The sequence below is a fragment of the Arvicanthis niloticus genome, chromosome 1 (assembly GCF_011762505.2).
Source record: "Arvicanthis niloticus isolate mArvNil1 chromosome 1, mArvNil1.pat.X, whole genome shotgun sequence".
Taxonomy (NCBI): domain Eukaryota; kingdom Metazoa; phylum Chordata; class Mammalia; order Rodentia; family Muridae; genus Arvicanthis; species Arvicanthis niloticus.
This window is the reverse complement of record NC_047658.1, coordinates 110,899,221-110,920,049: the sequence shown is the minus strand read 5'-3', so window position 1 is coordinate 110,920,049 and position 20,829 is coordinate 110,899,221. Positions and strand designations below refer to the sequence as shown.

The window sequence follows — 20,829 nt, the reverse complement described above, 5'->3', positions numbered from 1 at the left end:
ACATCAGGTAGAAAGCTCTGGCTGCTTTGGCCATGGTTCAGTATTGTGTTTCAGGGGAAGGTCCAGTCTGTCTGCTCATAGCAACTTCATAAGAACCAGTGTGAGCCTGCTGTGTCAGCTTAGCTCAGGATGAATGGGTGCATGTAGGCTTTTCCTTGTTATAACCCGCACTTCCTCAGTCAAGTATTAGTGCTCTAAGAATGGGAGTCTAGAGAGAGAGCAGCCTAGAAAGAGGCGTAGGAGTCTAGGTGGAGGTGGCTTCCTCTACTCTCACATATGAGGAGGCATCTGCTGGCCACCAGCTATGTTCAGAACTTCATCTGAAGGAGGAAAGCAGATTCAGTGTTTCATGGCAGGCATTCCTTCCACTAAGCCAGCTGTCCCAGTGGCTCTGAGAGTGTGGCTGTGGGAACTTAGCATTCTCCTTGTACACAGGCCCATTCTGTCTCCTAAGCCATGCTGGCTGTTATTAAATGACAGCCAGTATCTCAGTGGTTTCCATGGTTTCTGATGGAATCTGAGTTTGGGCATTGGTTTTTTAAGAGAAGCCACTGGCTGTGCTGCCCTTCACCTCTGCCCCATTTCATGGAGCCCTCCACCTTAGGAGTGTGGCTACTGCCATTCCCAGAGCCCCTCCTGGGGCTGGGATTTCCTGTGGATGCTTGGAAGTGTAGTATTCTTGTGTAAGGTCTGGGGTGCAGTCTCAGGAGAAAGATAGTGGTCCCTTTCATAGTGGCCGTTTACATGGACGCCTGAGATTGTGTTTGTGGTGCTTGCTCATTGCTGCTTCTGAGTTAGCTGCCAGTTTCCAGGCTCTCAGAGGGAGCTTCTGGGCTACCATGGCATTCTTGCCTGGCTTCTTCCCCTCAGCAGGCTGTCCTTCCATCATTCCAGAAGTCCTGATAGTGTGGAATGTCTTTTTTTGTCCCCTTGTGTGATGTTTAACACTAACTGCACGCTGTGTTTGCATGCTTCCTCCCATGCTTGTGGAGACAGGTAGTGTGTCCGGAGCACAGAGGTTGGACTCTGCCACAGTCAGGACTTACTCCTGCTAGAGCCTCCTGCTGGTGAGTAGAGAGCTGCTGATCCAGACAACCCCAGTAGAGCCCAGGTGGGCCACTTCATGTCCACCCAGTGTTGGCAGCTTTGGACCATGAGAGCCAACCTCAGTTATTTGGGAACTGAAAGAATACAGTTCTCCTGACACTTGGTGCCACAGGTGGTGGACAGTGACCATGGAGGGTGAAAACCTTGTTTTTTCTCTCTGTGTGTGTCTGTGTGAATGTGTTTGTGAGTGGGTATGTGCATGTGTGAGTGCAGGTGCCAGAAGAGTCCAAATGAGGGTGTCAGATTCCCTACAGCAAGAGTTATATGCAGCTTTGGTCAGCCTGATGTGGTGTTGGGAACAGAACTCAAGTCCTCTGCAGGAGCAGCCAGTGTCCTTAACTGTTGAGCCATCTCTCTAGACTTTCTAGGTGTTGGCTGATGTCATGGAGGGTGAGGGGTGAGAACAGTCCTCTGCACTGGTGTGACTCTTTCAGCTGCTTAAGTACAGCTCCCCATGTGTGGCTCCTCCTGTGCTGTTTAGTCATCAGGTGGCTGCTGGTGCGATACCACGGCCCTCAGTCTAGACGGCTGCTGTTAAAACATCCAGCTAAGGGTGGCTTTCCCAGGTCCAGCCACCCTCATCTCTCTGTACTCCTAAGCCCCCTCTTTCCCAGGATTGCTATCCTACTGGGATCCGGGACTGGTTTTGTTTGTTTGTTTTTGTTTTCTGCTTTTTTAAATTAATATCTTTAGACATATGCTTGGGGACAGGGCCTAGGTGACAGGTGGCTATGGGGTGGCCCTGTGTGGGCAGCCTGTGCTGAGAAGAAGTGTCTCTGTTTACTTGCAGTTTACCCACACTACTTCTACAGATGACGCTGCTGAGGCACGGACGGTGCAGAGTTCATGGAGCCCCATCTGGCAACTCTTGCTATGTGGACCCAAGATATTTTATTACAGAGTTTTTAAACTAGTGAAGAAAAAAAATCATAAATACCATAGAGAAACTATTTTAGAATCGACTGTTTCTTATATTTATGTAAACTTATACTTCCTCATTTATGTAGCTACTTAATCTTTCATGTATATCCAGGCTATAAATATCCTTTTGAGGCAATTCATGTTCGTATACCTAATTTTAGTCTTTTAAATGAATGTACTGTAATGCTTGTGTATAAATCTGAGCAAATATAGGGCTTTTGTAAATTATGCATTTACTGTAATTATTCCTGTTTAATTTTTTAATGATGAACCCCACAGAGGAAAGGATTTTGCTACGTTTATAAAGTCATCATGATACAAGCCATGTGCATTCTCTTCTATCCAGCTCTGCAACAATCATTCTGAAAGAAGCAGACTTTATTTCTTGACGTTTTTCTGTCATATTTTAATGACTGACTTTAACCGTACTTTTTCTAGACAAAATCTCAGCTTCCATTAGGCTTGAGACTGATGGTCAGGACTCTGTGAACAGCCCTTATCCCTGACCACATCCCTGGCCCTGCTCTGGACATGGGTGGACTGTCTTCAGAGGCTGAGCAGGGCAGTGAGCTGGGAGCAGCACTCTACAGGGGCAGGGTGGCCTCACCTGCAGACCGAGCAGCTGATGGAGCCTTGCAGCCAGCTCCCTCCCTCCACACTCTTCAAGGACCAATCACAGGGCAGGTGCTCATTTCCTGGGGCAGAGCAGGTGAGATGGAGACCTCAGCGGAGCGGGCAGCCTGCGACTCCAATAAAGGCCTTATGTTTCTTATGTAAACTGTCTTACATTTATTTGTAACTGTTGTAAGAGTGGACCTAGTTCTCCACTCAGCTGTCTTGGTAGCCTCCTGACTGACTTCAGTGAACTAAGAAGCCACAGGGCTCAGGCACACATGTGTGTATTTATTGTGTAGCTGATGTGGGAGAGGCTTTTATATTTGCTTTCTGCTTTTAATTCATCTGGACAGTTGGTTGTTCTGTTTTTCTGTTAATCGTTTGTGACCCTCCGGATTATATAACAAAGTCTGTGCAGTCGACTTCTGAACTGTTTTTATCACAGTGTTATTTATTGCTTTTTTTCAATAAAGTCCCCAGCATTTTCCACTGCCAGTTAAGAATGCTGTGAACAAGCGTCGGCTGCCTTTTGCTCTGCCGAAGGTGCAGCAAAGTGAGAGATGCCACAGGGCTGGAATGTCCTGGGGACCCCAGGACTGAGGCCAAAGGGTGGCACTAGTGAGAGTGGCCAAAGCAGGCAGCCTCAGAGCCATTCCCCATTAAACTCACCCCAGGCAGTTCTAGGGCCACCGCCCATCTGAGTTTTTCTTCTGAAAGTTGTATCTCCTCAAGACTGACAGCTTTCCCAGGTCATGTCTGAACTGGTATGGATCAGGGTCCTCCTGGCCCTTCCCAGCACAGCTGTGCTTGTGGGCACTGCCTCCTGTTTACAGTAAGTCTGCTGACCTGTGCCACAGACCTACAAAACCTTATTTGCTGGAGGTAACTATTGGGACCAGGGAGATGGCTTTAGTGGGCAAGGTGCTTTGCCTGACAAACAAAAGGACCTGAGTTTAAGTTCCCAGACCCTCCACGTGGTGTGTGTTTGGGGGGGGGGGCTTAGTAATTACAAGCTCACTCTTCCGGAGGACCTGAGTTCAATACCCAGTACCCACATGATAGCTCATGTTTGTTCATGACTGCTTGCTTTGGCCTCCTCCAGCACAGATGCATAAAGTGGTCATATAATTCACATGTTAAAAAGGTTCCTTGGTGCTAGCAATAGGTTGAAAATTTTCAATAGAATGCACGATCGTAGCAGTTTCTTTTCCAAGAGTACTCTGCTGCATGCTGCTTTGCTCTGTGTCTCCTTTGGCAGGAATGGGGATGTAAGCATCCCTGGTTTAATTCTGGTAGAGCCATACTCATGACCAGTACTGAACCACCTCTGAGCCACCCACAGTGAAGCATACCTGGAATACCAGGACTAGGAAACCAGAGCAGAACTTCGGGCTCAATGCCACCCTTGGTGGCACAATAGAAACTGTGTCAAAGATTAAACAAGCAGGGCTGAGTAGATAGTCAGTGGGCAAAAGTAATTGGGAAAAGTAAAAAGTCAGTGGGAGTGCACGTCTGTGGTCCTGATGCAGCTTGATGGGACACGAGAGGATCCCTGGAATCTTACAGGCCTGCTGTAGGCCACAGAGAATAATGAAAGACCACACAGAGATAGAGAATACTCTTTCCAGGGACTAGAGAGCTGGCTCAGCAGTTAAGAGGACACAAATTTGGTTCCTAGCGCCCACATCAGAACACTTACAGCCATCTAACTTCAGGGGCTCTGACACCCTCTTCTGGCCTCTGAGAGCATCAGAACACACACATAAAGGGAAAACTTTGGAAAACAGGCAGCTCTGAGATAAAACTACCCACATCTTTCTTAGCCTGTTTTCCGGCATACACTGCTTTCAAGCTAATTATGGGCTTCGATTTTTTTTTTTTTAGACAGGGTCTCTCTATATACTCTTAGCTGTCTTAGAACTCACTCTGTAGACCAGGCTGACTTTGAACTCGAGAGATTTGTTTGCCTCTGCCTCCTGAGTAATGGGATTAAAAGTGTGCACCACCATACCTTGCTTGTGTGTTTGGATTTTTTTTTGGGGGGGGGGGGTTCGAGACAGGGTTTCTCTGTATAGCCCTGGCTGTCCTGGAACTCACTCTGTAGACTAGGCTGGCCTCGAACTCAGAAATCCGCCTGCCTCTGCCTCCCAAGTGCTGGGATTAAAGGCGTGCGCCACCACCGCCCGGCTGTGTGTTTGGATTTTTGTTATCGGCTGGGATGATAAAAATGGTAGAATAGCCACACAACATAGGCGTAAGGATCTGAGTTCCATCCTCCACAACACATGGGAAGTTGTTTCGATCTGCTTTCATTGTTTTAGAGATTATCAGAGAGGGAAGGGAAAGAGGTAGGTAGGTTGTGTGTGTGTGTGTGTGTGTGTGTGTGTGTGTGTGTGTGTGTGTGTTTTACATGAAGGCCTAAAGAGGATGTTGGATCTGCAGGAACTGAAGTTACAAACAGTTATGACCCACTCATTGTGTGTGCTATGAACTGAAATTCAATCCAGATCCTCTGGAAGAGCAGCAAGTGGCCTTAGCCACTGAAATATTTCTCCAGCACCCTTGGTCCGTTTTGTTTTTCCAGACAGTTTTCCTATGTAAACCTGTCTGGCCCAGAACGTAGCTAGGTAGTCCAGGCTAGCCTTTGATTTAGAGTTATTAAGGTTGGCTACAATGTCAGAGTTGTTTTTGTTCTGGGGCAGAGTCTTGCTTTGTAGCACAAGCTGGGCTTAGATTCTAGGTAGTTATCCTTTCTTGGCCTCCTGAATTCACAGTATATAGACCCAGACAATGAGAACTGGCTTTAAAAGCCACCGTTTCTACTCAGGATTGGTTTTCTGGCATAGGAGCTGATACATCCTTCCCAGACTCCCTTGCACGTGAGTGCCACTTGGATTGGAAGACATGGATGGCCTGGTCATTTGGAGTCCCACATGCTTCAACTCCTATTGCTGGGATGGTGGTAGAGGGCCTCTGACTTCTTTTTGCTGCCACAAGAACAAGTCACAGCAAGCCCAGCACTTTGTTGTGTGTGGTTGGTTAGGTAGGCAGTTTTTGAGGCATGGTCTTTCTACACAGCCCCAGCTGTCCTAGAACTTGCTATGTGATTAGGCCAGCCTCAACTCAGAGTTTCGCTTGCTTCTGCTTCCTTCCCTAATGTGGGAATTGAAGATGTGCACTACTGCTCCTGCCTGGTTTGGTTTTGTTTTGAAACAGGACCTGGCTGTATAACTCAGGCTGGCCTAGAACTGTCATCTTCCTGCCTCAGTCTTCTAAGGCTGGAATCACAGGCCTGCACCACGAAGCCTGGCTTAACATCTTCACAGCACAATTGGTCCAGAAGCTGACATTAGTGTCATTAGACTAAGAGTCAGGTATCTTCATAGTTGCCTCTTTCAGAGGCCCAGGGACCTCTGTGCATTGATATGAAGTCACACAGTCCTCTGAGGGGGAAGTGAGGCAGATTATAGGGAAGATAGAAAAAAGATGCAAGAGACAGAGGGCTGCAGGTCATTATCACGACAGCAGTGAGAGTGTTTCTCATGGCCTTCTTATACTATAGTACCATGGGAAGCAAAGCTACAAGCTAACAGTTTTGCTGAAATTCACACAAGACATTTGTTCTCACCCAAAATCCCCCTATTTTTTCTACCAAGGTCAGTAGAATCTTTGCCCCTTGCCTTGAGCCTCAGGTGCACCTCCTGTTATCAGTCTATGCCTCAGCAGGCTGGGAAGTTTGCCAACAGGTCACTCAGTCAGAGAGAGTCTCTCTCTCTCTCTCTCTCTCAATCTCTCTCTCTCTCTCCCTCTCCCTCTCCCTCTCCCTCTCCCTCTCCCTCTCCCTCTCCCTCTCCCTCTCCCTCTCCCTCTCCCTCTCCCTCCCCCTCTCCCTCTCCCTCCCCCTCCCCCTCCCCCTCCCCCTCCCCCTCCCCCTCCCCCTCCCCCTCCCCCTCCCCCTCCCCCTCCCCCTCCCCCTCCCCCTCCCCCTCCCCCTCCCCCTCCCCCTCCCCCTCCCCCTCCCCCTCCCCCTCCCCCTCCCCCTCCCCCTCCCCCTCCCCCTCCCCCTCTCCCTCTCCCTCTCCTCCGGAGAAGCAGCAACTCTGTGCACTGCCTTTCCTGTTCTGCATTCCAGGGCTCCTGGTTCCTTCCTGAAATCTCTGGTCTCTTCTGGGGCTGAGCTTTGGAGGACACAAACTGGACCCAAAGACAGACAGATCCATACTTGCAAATCAACATTATTTCCACATCTTTAAAGATTGAAGATCTTACTCCTTTATTCATTATTGAATCAAGTAAGATCTATGTGGGAGGCTAGGAGATGGCTAGGGAGATGACTCTGCCAGTAGTGATTGCAGGGCAAACCTGAGGCCCAAGTCCCCAACACCTACACAAAAAGCCAAAGTGGTGTGCACTGGGAATCCCAGACCTGGGCAGGTCAATGAATGGTGGACTGAGGGCTGCTAAGTGGATATATGGCTAGGTGGGTGGGTGGATGGTTGCATGCTTATTTGACCTACCAGGAACCACACCATCCAAGAAACCTAGTCTTACCCTCTCCAGCAGCTATCAACTCCTTAGCTAGTGATGGGAGCCCCAGTCCATTCTGGAATGTTGACTGGAATATTGTGCCGGCATCCACAGCTGTTAGGAGTTCTTGAGTACAGCAGTTCTGCTGTGTCCAGAAGACACTGTTCACTGGATCTTCTGGCCTCAGGCTTTTGTGGATATTATGGGGGCAAATTCTATGTTGGCTGATAGATCTTAATTGGCTTTGAGTCTAGAATATAGCAGCACGTTGTTGAGTGGGTACTTCTTCGGGGCTGAGGGGAAAAGGTGGTAGTTTTGAGGTACACCCCAGACAGTGAAGGGCTTGAAGAAACCAAGACACACAATTGGCTTCTTATTTTAGTAGCATATGAGTCCTGGGAATTGAACTCAGGTTGTCAGGCTTGTGGCAGGCACCTTTGCCCACTGAGCCATCTGACTGACCTGCACATCTAATTCTGAGCTTTTCTCATGTGAGAGAGCAAGAGGGAGTTCCTTATGTGATTTGGAAATTACCTATTTTCTAGCTGTTACCTTTCCTCTCAGAAGGGTAAATAAGTCAAATAAGTCTCGGGTTTGGAGGTGAGCTCTCACCATGGTGCCCAGGCAAAAGCCATCTTCCTGTCTCAGCTGCCCCATCACAGGGAGGGACTCAGGCACACACCACTGTCCCTGGTTCAGGCATAGAGCTTGGCTTTTCAGCTTGAGGTTGTGGAACTTAGCTTGAGTGACTCTGGCCCCACTTGTTGGGCACAGTTTAGGTACTTAGTATAAAATGACACTGCAGTTTTTATTTAACAACCCGTATGAGACCACATTCTTACTAAAACAACAACAAATACCCTTTGCCAGGAAATGGCTCAGTGTTTGCTGTGCAGGCATGAGAGACTGAGTGTGATCCTCAGAACCAAGGAGAGAATGTTGGGTGGAGTGGTGTACGTCTGCAATCCCCTCAGCCGAGAAGCAAAAACAACAGGAGGATCCTTGGGGCTTGCTGGCCAGCCAACTTAGCCTAGTGGATGATCTGCAGGCCAAAGAGATCCCGTCTCAATCAGTGAATGACTTTCCTGAGGAAGATGCCAGAATGTGTCCTTTGACCTCTCTATGTGTGCTCATACACTTGAATGCACACTTACACGTGTGTACCTGCACACATGAACGTGCACACACACATGAAAACATTTTCCTCTGACACCTGACATCTCTTTTTTGCCTCCCTGATCTATCCACAAATTTTGATAATTTAGCTTTTTGTTTTCTGCCCTGTGGTGCTAATGTTGGTACCAGGGCCTTGTACATACTAGACAGGCGCTTTACCTCTGAATTACATCCCTAACTTCCCTCCTTCATCTTCCCTCTCCTCCTCCTCCCCCACTTCTTTCTCTTCCTCCTCCTCCTTCTTCTGAAGGGTGGGGGAAAGAGACAGACAGAGTCCCTCACTGAGCTGATCTGGACCAGACTGGCCTCTAAGTGATCTACCTGCCCCTGCCTTATTAACTAGCTTTTGTTATATAGTCCAGGAGTACCCGCCTAGGGATGGTGCCACCCACAATGGGCTGGTTCTCCTGTATCAAGACAATCATGTCCACAGAATAACCTGAATAAGACAAGTACACATTTGAGAATTTTTTTTTTAAAGGTGATGTGTCAAGTTGACAGTTAATGCCAACTAGGACAGACGGATGAGTGGATGGACAGCTAGGTGGATGGTTGACAGATGGGTGTAGAGGTGGTATGTTGGTTAGTTTTTGTCAACTTGACACAAACTAGAGTAATCTGGGAAGAGGAAACCTCAGTTGATGAATTGCCACCATCAGACTGGCCTAGAGGCAGGTCTGTGGGGGCATTTTCTTGGTTAACGATTGCTACAGAAGGGCCCAACCCACCATTGTGGCTGCCACCCCAACACAGGTAGTCCTGGGATGTGTAAGAAAGCAGCTTGAACCAGCCAGTAAGCAGCACTCCTTCATAGTCTCTGTTTCAGTTCCTGCCCTGCCTGAGTTCCTGTCCTAACTTCCCTCCCTCAGTGATGGACTATAGTTTATGAGCCAAAGAAGCAGTTTTCTCCCCAAGTTGCATTTGATCAGTTTTTTTTTTTTTTTTTAATCACAACACTAGGAACTGGATAGATGGAAGAGAGGGTGAACAGATGGATGGAGAGATGAGTTGGTGGATGGGTAGATGGGCAGAAGAACAGATTGGTGGATGGGTGGGTAGATGATTGACAGGTGAGTGGATGCTGTTGTGTAGATCTGTGTGTGGGTAGAGTTGCAGAGTGCTGGATACATGGTTGAAAGCTGGGTTGAGGGTGAATGTGTGTTGGACAGGGGTTGCCAGGTGTTTCTAAGTCGGGTCTCCGCAGCTGACTGGCGTCCGAGCCGCATGTGAGTCCTGGAACTGTGTGAATCCTGCTTCCCTGATCAGCTATCAGTTAGGAATATGGGGCGGGGACGGCCTGGAATAGGGCGGGATCTTGCGTGGCCCCGGATGCGGCCCCGCCTCCGCGGAACCGGAAGTGAGCGGGCACAGGGAGCGGCGGGGCGCGGCGGGAGCCTGGTGGACCCTGCTGGTGCGGTGAGCGGGGGATGGGCGTCCTAGAGAGTTTCTGGGAGGCAGGAAGGGTGTGGGATGATGAGTTATCAGGGTGCAGGGCCTGGACGGGAGGTTGGGGTACAGGGTCGGGACCGGGACCCAGGGGATCCGGGTGCGGGACAGGGATCGAGGCTCAGGGGTGCGGGGCCAGGAGCCATGGATCGGGGCCTCGGGGTGTAGGACTGGGACCCTGGAGTCAGGATTCCAGGCCAAGACCTGGTGTTTGCGGTGTGGGGCCGTGATTGTGACTTGGGGTGCGGGGCCGGGATCGGGAGTCGGGACCGGGGTGCAGGGCTAGGATCGGGAGTCGGGACCGGGGTGCAGGGCTAGGATCCGGGGTTGGAGTGCAGGGCTAGGAGCGGGGGACCGAGGTGCAGAGCCAAGGCCAAAGGTTCGTTGTGTGGGGCCGGAATTGGGGGATTTGGGTGCATGGTTGGGGTCGGGGTGTGGGGCTGGGATTCGGGGTGCAGAGCCAGAACTGGAGGCTCGAAGCCCCGAGTCGCAAGGTCTGGATAGGGGCGTCGGAGCCCCAGGTATTGGGCAAGGATCGGAGGTTTCGGACTTCAGTGCTGAGCCGTTCATCCGGTCATATGAGGAGTAGCTAGGGGTGCCCAGCCGGTCAGGCTGTAAGGGGGCGGGCCCTAGGACGCAGGCCCTAGGAATCCTGGGCATAAAGGAAGGGGTGGGGTTCCAGAGCAGGATCCCAAGATGAAGTGTGAAGTCGGCTTGCGGTGTTCTGGATCAGAGTGCATAGTTATGGGTCTGTGGTAGTCCGAGTACCAGAACCTAAGAAAAGAATGAAGACCTGAGGCCTGGGGGGGATGCTGTGGGGGTGAGGGGACTTTGGTTCTAGAATCTAGAGGAATGATGAGGGCCTGGGGGAAGTTGGGGAGCCTGGGGAGCCTGGGGTTCCAGAATCCAGTGGAATTATGAGGGTCTGAGGGCCTGTAGAAAGTTGGTAGGGCTGAGCACCCCTGTTCCAGGGCCTCCTGGGATTGATCGCTAGCCCTGTGGGCTGGGCTGAGAGGCCAGCATCTGAGGAGGGGCCTGGGCACCTGAGGGAAATTTGCAATGGGGTCAGTGGAAATCCAAGCTTCTAGCTTGTGTCCTGGAGCTAGGGAGCCTGGAATCCAACTGCCCCTCCTTCTGGGTGTGTGCCCAGTCACTGCAGAGATGTTTGGGCCTGGTCTGTCCCCCTGTTTCCTCTTGGTCTGTGTGAGGGATGGGGACTTGTGGCCAGGGAGAAGGAATTCCATTTTGTGCCCAGTGAAGCAGAGGCTTTAGCCCTTCTTAGTGGTTTACCTGGTTGGATTGACTGGGCCTTGTCAGTAGCCCGAGATCCAGTAAGTCCTCACCACCCAGTAGACCCCCACAGTCAGAATTTACAGCCCCCCTGTCCACCAGGGTCTAGCCTCTATGGATCTGAGGGCCAGCCTCTGCTGGCTCACTCAGAGTGAGTCACCAGTTAGGCCTGGAGTCAATGCTGCTTCTCTATTTGACTGAGAAGGTTTTCACCAGAAATTTGAAGGCGGGAGAAGCAGCTTTAAGTGGGAACTTGAGACGTAGAAGAGTGCAGCGGTGGGGTTGAAGAACTGATTGTGGTACTAGGTCTCCAGAGGCTTCCTCTTCCCGGGCCTTGCTAAACAGCTTCTCTACCCAGCTTTAGCCCTGGCCCTAGAGCTGACCTTTAATTGAGGGCTTGTGACAGTTGTGCCTTTAATACCTTATAAATGCCAGGGAATGTAATTGGCCTTTCAGACCTTTGTCCTGTTAGTTGGAAAGGTACCCGGCTTAACTCGGCATCATCCTGAGCGTCCTTACCTCCTTGTGCCCGTTCTTTGTCCTGGGCATGGTAGTGTCTGCCTACCAGCTTGTCTCTTAGTGGTGTCCTGGGCAGGCTAGCCTACTCTCTCTGTGCATTAGCCCTTGCTGGCCTCAGTAGGCATGGGGTGGAGGTTGCCCTCTCCACAACTCCTGACCCAGCCACGGTTGCTCAGCTGTACTGTAGGTATCAGGTTCAGGGCCTCAAGATGGTGGATTCCTCCATCCTGTGACTAGGTCCTCTGTGTCTGAGCTTTGTGCTGGCTGTGTGGGGCTGAGTAGCTTTCTCTGTCCTTGTCGTTTTTCTTTGTTTTTGCATCAGCTTTATTGATATATAGTTCACCCTACACGTGATCGTCCAATGAAAGGGTTCAGTGGTTATCAGTGCATTCTGAATTGTACAGCTATCACACAAACAGTTTTGGCCTTCTCAGAGTTCAACATAGAATTCACGTGCCTGAGGTCCCAGTGGCTGGGAATGCTGAGGTAGAGGACCTTGCAACCAAGGAGTTCTGGCCAGCCTACAATAAACCTAGAATCTGTCTCTCTGTGTCTCTCTTTCTGCTCCTCCGTCCCACTTCCTTTTTGGCAGTGGTTGGGATGCATTTGAGATGGATCTCTATAGCTTTGATTAGCCTGAAATTCACTACATACACCAGCATGGCCTTGGACTTGCAGCCATTCTCCTGCCTCAGCCTCTAATTGTTGGGATTATAGGCTGTGGGCATACACTACCAGGCTGGGCTGCTCTGATCTGTCCTTTAGAAAAGAAAGAAACTGGATATCTTAGCCTTGACTTTCCCCTGATTAGCTCTCAGCCCTCCTCCCGCATCCCCCGCATCCCATTTGCTGGGGATCAAGTACAGGGCCTTGGACACATAAGGCTTGTATTCCACCCATGAGCTCCAGCCCTGCCTTTCTCCTCTCTGTTTCCTTTTTTGTTTGTTTTGAGATGAAATCTTCCATTAAGCTCCCATGATTAGGCATAACTCCCTCACTGTGCCTGGTATCTTTGTTATTAAACAGGTTAGCTGTCTTTTTAATGAATGATCACTAAGTGCTCTTTATATATTCTGAATCCATTGTTTGAGAACCATTCTTCTTCCACAGGTCATCCTGTCACTTGTTTGCTTCTTGGCAGGGTCTCATTATGTAGCCCAGGCTAGCCTCCCTGAGTTTGGGCTATATGCTGCCGTACAGGTTCTTGTCAGTTTTCCGGTGGTTGTCTTTTGAGGGACAGCATTTAAATGAGAAGGCTCAGTGGGCAAAGGACACTTACCTCCGAGCCTGACACCCTGAGTTCAGTCCCTGGGACCTATGGGTAGAAGAAGTTCAGGATATCTATCCTCCGACTTCCATAGGCATGCCATGACACGTGTGTTGCTTCACAGACACAACCATGCACACAAAGGCAGAGACATACATACATACATACACAGAGTTCTTCCCAGTGTATCTGTTCTGTTTTTGTGTCTTTGTGTTCTTAACGTAACATCTGAGACGTTATCAGCAAATTGCAGTCAGCACCGATCATGTTCATTTCAGTTGTTTTGTGTGTGAGAGTTGGGCACAGGGGCCTCTTTTAGATCCCAGATTGCACAAACTTATTTTTTAGTTGGTCATTTTTATGGTTCTAAAGTTGATAACATTGAGTGTACGGTTGGGAACATAGCTTGGTTGCAGAGTGTTTGTGGCGTTATGAGTAAGACCCCAGTCTCAATGCCAACATTGCCATTCACTGGCTTCATATCTGGCTTCCCATGAGGGTTCTGGGATCAAGCGCAGGTCATCAGACTTGTGCAGTGAGCACGTTTATCTGCTGAGCCATCGCCCAGCCCTGACGAATGGGCTGTAACTAGTGGTTTGTTTCTGTTCTTTTTTTTTTTTTTTTGAGGTGGTTTCACGTAGCCCAGGCTGGCTAAGGATAGGAATCCATAGAACTCCTGGTCCTGCTGCCTCTACCGTGCAACATTGGGATCACAGGTGTGTGCCATTGTGCCAGCTCATTGTTTTAGCTTTTAGAGACGGGCTGTCCTGTCTCTCTGCCACAATTGGGGTCATAGGCGTGTGTGCCATGCCAGGCATGTTTGTGAACACAGTGACAAAATTCCATTGCCTTTCACCTTCATACATTAGAGTGGAAAAGAAATGGGCTCTCAGCTGTACGGTGAGCAGGGCGGGTACTGGCCACAGAGGCTGAGATCTCGAGCTGTGTTTGGGGATGTGTGGGGTGGGTATGTAGAGGGTGGGTGTCTTTCAATCTGCTGAGTCCTCTAGTTCCCGTGGGCCCTGGTTAGAAAGAGGCCGGTCTTCCTGTCCGCTGATGTAATTATAGGCAGCTATATATACCTGTGTTTTGCTTTTTTGAGTCAGGGTTCTTCATTTGTCTGGAAATCACTAAGTAGGCTATATAGCCTACTTATATAGCTATAAATATATGGCATTCCGAGTGTATCTAAAAGTGCCTTCAGGGCTTGGAGTGAGGTTGCCCAGGGAGCCAGGTACAGGTGTGCTGAGCCTCCAGTCTTCTCTTCACAGGTAATCATTGGTCATCGCAGATGCCCTCACATTCTGCCTTGGATTCCTTGGATACGAACAAACTCTGAGCTGCTTTTCCCAGCAGAGGAGAAAGGTTTGTGTGTTGTGAAGGCTCCAGTATGCTTCCTCTTGGGTAAGGTGTGGGAAGGGCTCTCTTCCTGACTCTATGCAGGGAGACACCTAGGGTAGGTGAGGGACAATAACTTTTTCAAGAAGTCTCATGCTGGAGACTAAAGAGAGTTCAGAGGGTATAATGCTAGCCATGCAAGCCTAAGGACCCGAGTTCTGGTCCCAAGCATTCAAGTAAAAGTTGGGCACAGGGCGCACATCTGCGAAGCTCTGGGGGGCAGACCCCTGGAGTTCGCTGGTCAGCAAGCCTAGCCAGTTGACAAGCTCTGCATTCAGTGAAGAGACACTGTCTCAAAACTGAGATGGAACTAGTGAGTCTGCTCAGTGTGTAAGAGCATCGCTGCCAACCAGAGAGCTTAAGTGCAATCTCTGGGACCTGTATAGCGAAGGCAAGAACTGCGTGTGCTGTGGTCACAGCTCTTGATGTTTTAAGATCCTGAGCTAGGGAGGTAGCCCATTATTAAAGCATTCACCACACAAGTGTCGGTTCAGGTCCTCAGAACTTGTGTAAGTGCCAGGTGGGCCTGGTGACCACAGAAGATGGGGGTAGCAGATCCAAAGAGCAGCTGGCTGGTGAGACTAGCCTTATCCATGAGCTCTGGGTCTGACTGAGAGACCTTGCCTCAATGAATAAGGTGCAAGAGTGACGAAGGGCACACATGGGCAGACATGTCTATGACTGCACACATGCAGACATGTGTATTCCCCCAAAATGGAAAAATGAAAAAGAAAAATCTTGTCAAAAGTAGGTCATGTCTGGACCATTCTTGCCCACAGGATTTGCCGTCTTATTAACAGTTTCCTGGGCTGGAGAGATGGCTCAGTTGTTAAGAGCACTGACTGCTCTGCCAGAGGTTCTGAGTTCAATTCCCAGCAACCACATGGTGGCTCACAACCATCTGTAATAAGATCTAATGCCCTCTTCTGGTGTGTCTGAAGACAGCGACAGTGTACCCACATACATGAAATAAATAAATAAATCTTTAAAAAAAAAAAAGTTTCCTATGTGAGGAAGGCTGCACTGTTTCCCCCAATAGATGGCAAATCTGTCCTCTGTCAGCTGCTAGAGGCAGCTTGCAAATTGGTTGTCTACATTAAGACAGTCATCATAGTCCTAGGAAGTCATTGAAGCCAAAATAATCTTTTTAAATTGTGGTAAAATAAACATAACATGACATTTGTCAGGAGTGACGCTTAGGGTACCCCAGAGTTTCATCTGCCACGCCCCCCCAGTGCTGCTTCTGAAGTGTACAGTCACCCTGAGGCTGATCAGGGTGAGGAGAACATGCACACCCCACTTTGTTGATTTGAAATGGGGTTTTACTCTGTAGCCCAGTCTGGTCTGGCCTTAAACTTATAGCAGTCCTCCTGCCTCAGCTTATCTACTGCTCAGATTATAGGTGTGAGTCACCGAACCGCTTTCACTTTTGTAGGTGTGAGTGTTCTGTCTGAATGTGTGTCTGTATCACATGTTTACGGTGCTGTGGAGGCCGGAAGAAGGCATCGAGTCCCCTAGAGCTGGAGTTACAGTGAGCCACCATGTGGGTGCTGGGGACTGAACCTCGGTTTCTGGAAGAGCAGCTAGTGCTCTTTAACCTCTGAGCCATCTCTCCAGTCCCAACCATGTTTTTTGTTTTTTTGCGTTTTTGAGTCAGGGATCTTCAGGTTTGGAAAACTCTAAGGCTAGAGTTTTCTAACCTTAGAGTTTTCTCTTAGGCTAGGCTGGCCAGTGATCCCACAGATCCTCCTGCCTCCCAAGCCACTAGGGTTACAAATGCTCCCATCACAATAAGATTTTTTTTTTCTACATGGTTGCCAAGGCAAGCCTTGCATGGAGCTGTCTCCCCAGCCCCACTTTCAGGACTCTTAATATGAAGCTGTGATTCGTTCAGGTGTCCTGGAGTTCAGTGACTGCCCTCTGGGGGAGGTAGCTTCCTAAGGGTTTGGGTCAAGGCTTCTCTGGGGTCCTGGGTTGACCCTCCCAGGTGACTCTCTGCTGCCCTTGCAGATGTGGAAAGCTTCTGCAGGCCATGCTGTATCCATCACCCAGGATGATGGGGGAGCCGATGACTGGGAGACTGACCCTGATTTTGTGGTAGGAGTCACCAGCCTTACTGGGTGTTTACCTCTGAGGTTCCCAGCCTGCTCCTGCACTGAGCTGGTTAATTTCCTCCAGGGCATGGGGGGGGGGTACAAATTAGGTGTACTAGTAAGGGCCTGGGATATACTAATTAGGGCACAAGATAAAGAAATTAGGGTGCCAGGTGTACTATTTAGGTCTCAGGGCATACTAGTTAGACATGGGATGTACTATATACTTCTCTAGGGTGGGGATTATAGTATTTAGGATATGGGTGTACTAGTTAAAATGTGGGGTGTGTTAGGGTACAGGATATGCTAGTTGGGCGCAAGGTATACTAGTTAAAGCATATATTAGTTTGGGTTCAGGGTGTACGTGGTAGGGGTCGGTCTGCCAGTTAGAGTAGAGGATGTCTTAGTCTTCAAGGTGTAGTTAGGGCATGGAATGCACCACTTACCTCTCCAGGGTGGAGATGTTAGGGGATCGGGAATGCTTTTTAGGGTGTGGGATGTGCTAGCTACTTCTCTTTGCAGAATGATGTGAGTGAAAAGGAACAGAGATGGGGCGCCAAAACTGTGCAGGGATCGGGGCACCAGGAACACATCAAGTAAGTACCTTATGGCACCCCACTCTCCCACACACCCCTCCCATAGGGTGAGGAGATCAGAGTGGGTTTCCCTGCCTCTCCAGGTGAAGATCATTAAGGGTCTAGTGTTCCTGTGTGGGCCTAAGGTGTCAGGCACACGCAGATAATGGACACGAGACAGCTTTTGTAAACCATGTCTTTCAACACAGAAATCAGTAGCATAAACTGTTTGCTCTAAGTGGCAGCTTTTCAGGGTGAAAGATGGCTTTAAGTAACTTTGATCCTAACCATCTTCATTTGGATCATTGTCTGCAAGTTGTCGTGTATCATGGAATTTAGTGCTTGACCCTGGGAGCCCAGCTGCATTCATCAAAGATAGGAGTATGGAATGTACCATGCATTGAGTCTGACCAGCACCTTCTGAAATGCCAAGTCTACAGCAGCTTGCATCCTTGCCAGGGAGAGTAGACAGGCCCTCTGCAGATATCTAGATGCTGTTTTAGGCCCCACAGGTTTCAGGATACATCCTATATTCCACTTTGGTATTTTGGCTACCGTATCTTTGCCTCAGAACATTCGATTAGGTGCCCAGAAGAGGATTGTGTGTGACGGCTTGTAGGAGGATTGTAGTTGATATTTTTATCTATCTCTGAGATAGAGTCCTAGTGAGTTTCCCTTCCTGGTCCCCCCCTCCAGGCTCGTGACATTTTTTCCCACAATGACTCTCTGGATCTGAGTGTAGGGTGACCCAGCCTTCCATAGCAGAGGCTTCAAGTTTCCATAGTGTAATGGTAGAGAGGATGGGGATGAGGTGAACAGGCATCTGCAGCCAAGTGCCTGTGATCTCTGTCCCCATCGATCTAGAACGTGATGGGAAGGGTGGATGGCAATACCCATGTAGCTCTCTGGATGGATTAAGACTCCAGGAGGGGCCATATGGGTGTCCCATGCTTCCTGTCAGGTTGTTGGGGGTGGTGTTTCTCTTTTGCTGCTCATTGTGGTTGGTGGGTTCAGTGTGCCTCTGTCCCCACTCTCAGGCTGTTCACATGCAGAACTGTGGGGTATGTGCTGCTTAGGAGACACCCCAGAGACAGCGGCCTGCAGGCAGCCTGGTTCTGACTGTCCTCACCCGTTCGCCGTTGCTGCTTGTCTTAGTCTGCTCTGCATTGCTCTAATAAAGACACTGACCAAATGCAACCTGGAGAGGAGCAAAGGGCTCGTTTCACCTTTCTGCATATAAGCCCATCACTGAGGGAAGCCAGGTCAGGAACTTGGAGGCAAGAACGAAAGCAGAGGCCATGGAGACTCCTTAGAGCTTACTCCTCATGGTTTGCTTAACTGCTTTCTTATACCGTAACTCAGGCATAGCCCAGAGGTAGCACCCCCCCCCAGTGGGCTCTCCCAGGGGTAGCACCACTCCCAGTGGGATGTGCCGTCCCACATCAGTCATTGATCAAGAAAATGCCTTACAGTAGGTCAGTGTGATAAGGGCATTTTCTCAGTTGAGGTTTTCTCTCCGAGATGACTCTAGCTTGTATCAAGTTGCCACAGTGCTAACCAGCATAGCCAGCTTCTTCTGGTGACCTTGGGGGTTTGCAGGAGGGACTCTGGATGGTAGTTACAGAAATCACCCTTCTATCTGCTGATCTGAGTGAAGGGAAGCTCAGGCTCAACTGCACTGCCTCTGGGGCCGGCTGCAGGGTCTTGTGTGGACTTAGGTCCATTTTCCTCCCACATCCAAGTTGTGACAGCCTCGGAGGCAGGCACAGTGAACACACAGGACAGCAACCTCGCTGACTCACAAGGACATCTCTATCCTGTTTGTCTTGCTGTCGGGTGGGGTGCATGCCTGGACCCTGACGTGGTCCTGCTTTGTCTCCACTCCAGCATTCACAAGCTTCGAGAGAATGTCTTCCAAGAACACCAGACGCTCAAGGAGAAGGAGCTAGAAACGGGACCCAAGGCTTCCCACGGCTATGGTGGGAAGTTCGGTGTGGAGCAGGATAGGATGGACAAAGTAAGTGGCTCCCCAGGCTGGGCTGCTGGCCTGCATGGGTACATGATGTGGGCGGCAGTCACACTTCCTGAGTCACAGTTCGGAGTGGGGTTTGCTGAGGGTGAGGGGCTACTCTGGGGGGGTCCTCTATAGGATGACCTCTGGTGAAACTCTGCTGTGTCTCTAGTAGCTCTTCTTTTACGTTGTCAGAGGCCCCAGTCAGTGGCTGGTATGTAGGGAGGGCTCTCTGGGAGAGATCAGCACCATGGGCTTTGTGAGCACAACAGCGTCTGGAAACATGTGTCTCACAGACGTCATGGTCACTACTGCCTGTGGTTGAGATGAGCAAGCCCACATGGTGAAGTCAGCTCTGAGGGCCCTTTGCAGTAAGGTGCATCACATCTGTGGAGTCCACTGATGCTTAGTTTACATCCTATCTGCATTTGTGAGCCACTCTGCAGCCAGGTTGGGAGGGTGTCCATACTGTCTCAGCTGTGGCTGAGCCCCTGGGAGAGGCATTAATGGGTCTGACTGACAAGCAGATGCTGTGGGCATTTGCTGCATAAATCATCAGTCTGGTGGTGTCTTGCATCTTCTTGCCCCAAGATGAGGGAGTGGAGCCTGCTTGGGGGCTCATTCCAGGTTGGCTGTTTTTTTTTTTTTTTTTCCAGAGAGAAAGTAGCAGTATGTGGGCATGTCTCTGGCAGAGCAGGCCTTTGAGCTCTGCTGATGCTGTAACGGGTGTAGTCTTGAGTGTGCAGTGTGGGATGGTTCTGACGGGCAGACAGTGATGCCGCTGCATAGACATGGAAGCGAGGCTCAGCTGCTGCCCGTCCTGACAGGTGACTCCCTCACACATGGATTATATTCAGCTATGCTAGGCACAGAAGGCCATGGCCGTGTCTCAATGAGAGACCACTGTCCACTAGAGGAGTGGTCTCATTAGCCAGTGTCTTAGTGTTCTATTGCTGTGAAGAGACACCATGACCTTGGCAACTCTTAGAAGGAAAACATTTAACCTGGGCTGGCTTACAGTTCAGAGAGTTTAGTCCATTATGGTCATGGCAGGGACATTGCAACTGCAGGCAGACATGGTGCTGGAGATTAGCTGAGAGTTCTACATTTTGATCTGCAGACAGCAGACAGAAAGAGTAACACTGGGCCTGGCTTGAGAATTTGAAACCCTAAAGCCCACCCCCTGTGACACACTTCCTCCAACAAGGCCGCACCAAATGCTACTCTTTAAGACTCAAATATATGAGTCTGTGGGGGCCATTGTTAGTCAAACCACCACCGCCAGGAATGTTCTGGAGCAACATTCTGAGAAGATGCCTCATGTAGGAAGGAGCTGTGGATGTCAGCTGTGTTTCTGCATGCTGGCACAGAGATGGGCATGTTGGTTCTGACGTGGGCAGTGTGGAAAGCAGAGTCATGTGTACATTCTGAATGAAGTCCAGAATCTTATCCTATCCAAGCGTGAGTAGACCTCACGTGGCAGGAATTGGATACCCGCTGCTGATTTAAGCTGAGTAAGGTGCAGAGAGCCGGAGCATAGAGGCCTCGAGTGACGGTTTGGGGAGAATTGTAACTTAGCAAGGGAGCAAGGGCGAGCTTAATGCAAGCTAAGTGTTGCTCTCTGGTTCATCTGCTCTGTTGCGGACTGGACCTCCATTGGCTCAGATCTCACCATCAGACTTGCAGCTTGCCCTTCATCAAGCCTGGCCCTTCCCTCTCCCTTTGTGCTCACCTGTCTTGGCTTCTGTTTCTCTCGATGACTTCTCATTGCTGCCCTGTGCTGCCAATCTGGAGAGACCCGCCCTTCTGGGCTTCCCCTAGAACTCCCTGCCCTCACTTTGTACCTGGCCTGGTCTTGTATGCTGGGTACCCTGTGCTATAACT

The 20,829-nt window shown here is 49.9% G+C and overlaps 2 protein-coding genes across 16 annotated transcripts in view; both read left to right on the top strand.

Annotated features, from left to right (window-relative positions):
- The window catches only part of Ppfia1 (PPFI scaffold protein A1), a 72,984-nt gene extending 69,846 nt beyond the window's left edge, over nucleotides 1–3,138 (top strand). For 11 of the 13 annotated variants that reach the window (XM_034524558.2, XM_076914322.1, XM_034524473.2 and 8 more), the window contains 2 exons: nucleotides 997–1,067; nucleotides 1,898–3,138. In XM_034524558.2, coding sequence (XP_034380449.1) covers nucleotides 997–1,055 — 59 coding nt within the window. In that variant the 3' untranslated portion in view covers nucleotides 1,056–1,067; nucleotides 1,898–3,138. The remainder of the gene's footprint in view (nucleotides 1–996; nucleotides 1,068–1,897) is intronic. The other 2 variants (XM_076914344.1, XM_034524543.2) reach the window with 1 other exon arrangement.
- Nucleotides 3,139–9,676: 6,538 nt separating this feature from the next.
- Nucleotides 9,677–20,829, top strand: part of Cttn (cortactin) — a 35,768-nt gene continuing 24,615 nt past the window's right edge. For all 3 annotated transcript variants that reach the window (XM_034500289.2, XM_034500280.2, XM_034500254.2), the window contains exons 1-5: nucleotides 9,677–9,762; nucleotides 14,140–14,233; nucleotides 16,277–16,363; nucleotides 16,882–16,955; nucleotides 18,822–18,951. In XM_034500289.2, the coding sequence (XP_034356180.1) occupies nucleotides 16,277–16,363; nucleotides 16,882–16,955; nucleotides 18,822–18,951 (291 nt within the window). In that variant the 5' untranslated portion in view covers nucleotides 9,677–9,762; nucleotides 14,140–14,233. The remainder of the gene's footprint in view (nucleotides 9,763–14,139; nucleotides 14,234–16,276; nucleotides 16,364–16,881; nucleotides 16,956–18,821; nucleotides 18,952–20,829) is intronic.